We start from the raw sequence: 1,408 nt of genomic DNA, 5'->3' as shown, positions 1-1,408 counted from the left end.
AGTCCAGTTTAATCCGTTATTGCAATTCGGGTTTTCCCTCATCTTCAAATTCGAACTAGAGTCCCATTTTCGTAAATATTTGTTGATCCATGCCCCATTTCCTAACTCAACGCACCACAAAACCCCTATATAAAACCTCCTTTCAATGTGACGCCCTTCACTCCACTCCCCATTCAAATTGAACTTACTAGCAAAACCCTCCTCCGCCATTCATTTTCCCCAAATTCACAGATTTACATTCTCGCTTTTCTACCCATATATACAGGCTCAAGATGTCACTGAGGCCCAACGCCAAGGTGGAGGTCCGCCGCAACAGGTACAAGGTGGCGGTCGATGCGGAGGAGGGACGGCGGAGGAGAGAGGACAACATGGTGGAGATACGCAAGAACCGGAGAGAGGAAAGCCTACAGAAGAAGCGTCGTGAAGGACTCCAAGGAAACCAGCAGTTCCCTATTCCTGTCGAAGCCACCACTGGCATCGATAAAAAGGTATATCGGTTCAAAACTACTTTGAAATTGATGATTTGTCGTCGATTTAAATTTTATGGATTCATTTTTGTTATATTTTTTGTGATCCGATTATTGGAATTGAATGGTTAATAAATTTTATGGGTGGTCAATGGATGCTAGGGTTTTGCAGTTTCATTGGGTACTTTATTGTAACTTTCATGGTTTATAGGATTTATGTTGCTCTTCATTTCTTTTAATGGTTTCTAATCTCAATTTGTGTGCATCGATGATTTTAATTTGTTGAGTAATTTGTTTGATGCTTGAAATGGAAATTTTATTATAAAATGAGGTAAACGTATTTTCCAGAGACACAAGACTGAGCTTCTGGTGTTGATGTATTTTGTGAGTGTAGGTGCAGTTAGAAAATTTGCCGGGAATGGTTGCCGCTGTCTGGACAGATGATTCTAGTAGACAGCTAGAGGCGACTACCCAATTTCGAAAATTGCTTTCTATAGGTTACCATTGGGTCTTCCAGAACTTGTTATAATTCAACTTTTCTTTTCCTGTCGTCTTAGTTATTGAAATTCATATTGTTCTGCAATTAATGCTCTATGCCAGAACGGAGTCCTCCAATCCAGGAGGTCATTCAAGCTGGTGTTGTTCCTCGCTTAGTTGAATTTCTCACGAGGGAAGATGTTCCACAGCTTCAGGTCTAATAATACCATCTTATTCGTCACTAATGTATTTTTTGCCAGCTCATTAGGGTTCTCCAATACTTACTGACCTCTTGTTTGTTTAAAATTTCTCTAGTTTGAAGCAGCTTGGGCCCTCACAAATATTGCTTCTGGGACATCTGAGCACACTAAGGTGGTTATTGATCATGGAGCTGTCCCAATTTTTGTGAAACTTCTTGGTTCTGCAAGTGACGATGTCCGAGAACAGGTATATATGTTATAGAC

General features: G+C 40.5%; 1 protein-coding gene across 1 annotated transcript; it reads left to right on the top strand.

The window, feature by feature from the left end:
* The first annotated feature begins 144 nt into the window (after positions 1–144).
* On the top strand, positions 145–1,406 carry LOC111411148 (importin subunit alpha-1a-like). The gene is made up of 4 exons (XM_023041708.1): positions 145–488; positions 862–964; positions 1,068–1,159; positions 1,260–1,406. Exons 1-4 carry the CDS (start codon positions 273–275, stop codon positions 1,404–1,406), a joined length of 558 nt encoding a protein of 185 aa, XP_022897476.1. The 5' UTR covers positions 145–272.
* The last annotated feature ends 2 nt before the right edge of the window (positions 1,407–1,408 follow it).

This window comes from Olea europaea, chromosome 15 (assembly GCF_002742605.1).
Source record: "Olea europaea var. sylvestris chromosome 15, O_europaea_v1, whole genome shotgun sequence".
NCBI classification, from domain to species: domain Eukaryota; kingdom Viridiplantae; phylum Streptophyta; class Magnoliopsida; order Lamiales; family Oleaceae; genus Olea; species Olea europaea.
This window is presented reverse-complemented; position numbering and strand designations above follow the sequence as displayed.

Bases quoted from the DNA above. Each gene is read 5' to 3' on its own strand.
- LOC111411148 (XM_023041708.1), top strand. From the start codon at position 273: ATGTCACTGAGGCCCAACGCCAAGGTGGAGGTCCGCCGCAACAGGTAC. The intron at 489-861 runs GTATATCGGTTC...TTGTGAGTGTAG, and splicing joins CCACTGGCATCGATAAAAAG to GTGCAGTTAGAAAATTTGCC. The intron at 965-1,067 runs GTTACCATTGGG...GCTCTATGCCAG, and splicing joins TCGAAAATTGCTTTCTATAG to AACGGAGTCCTCCAATCCAG.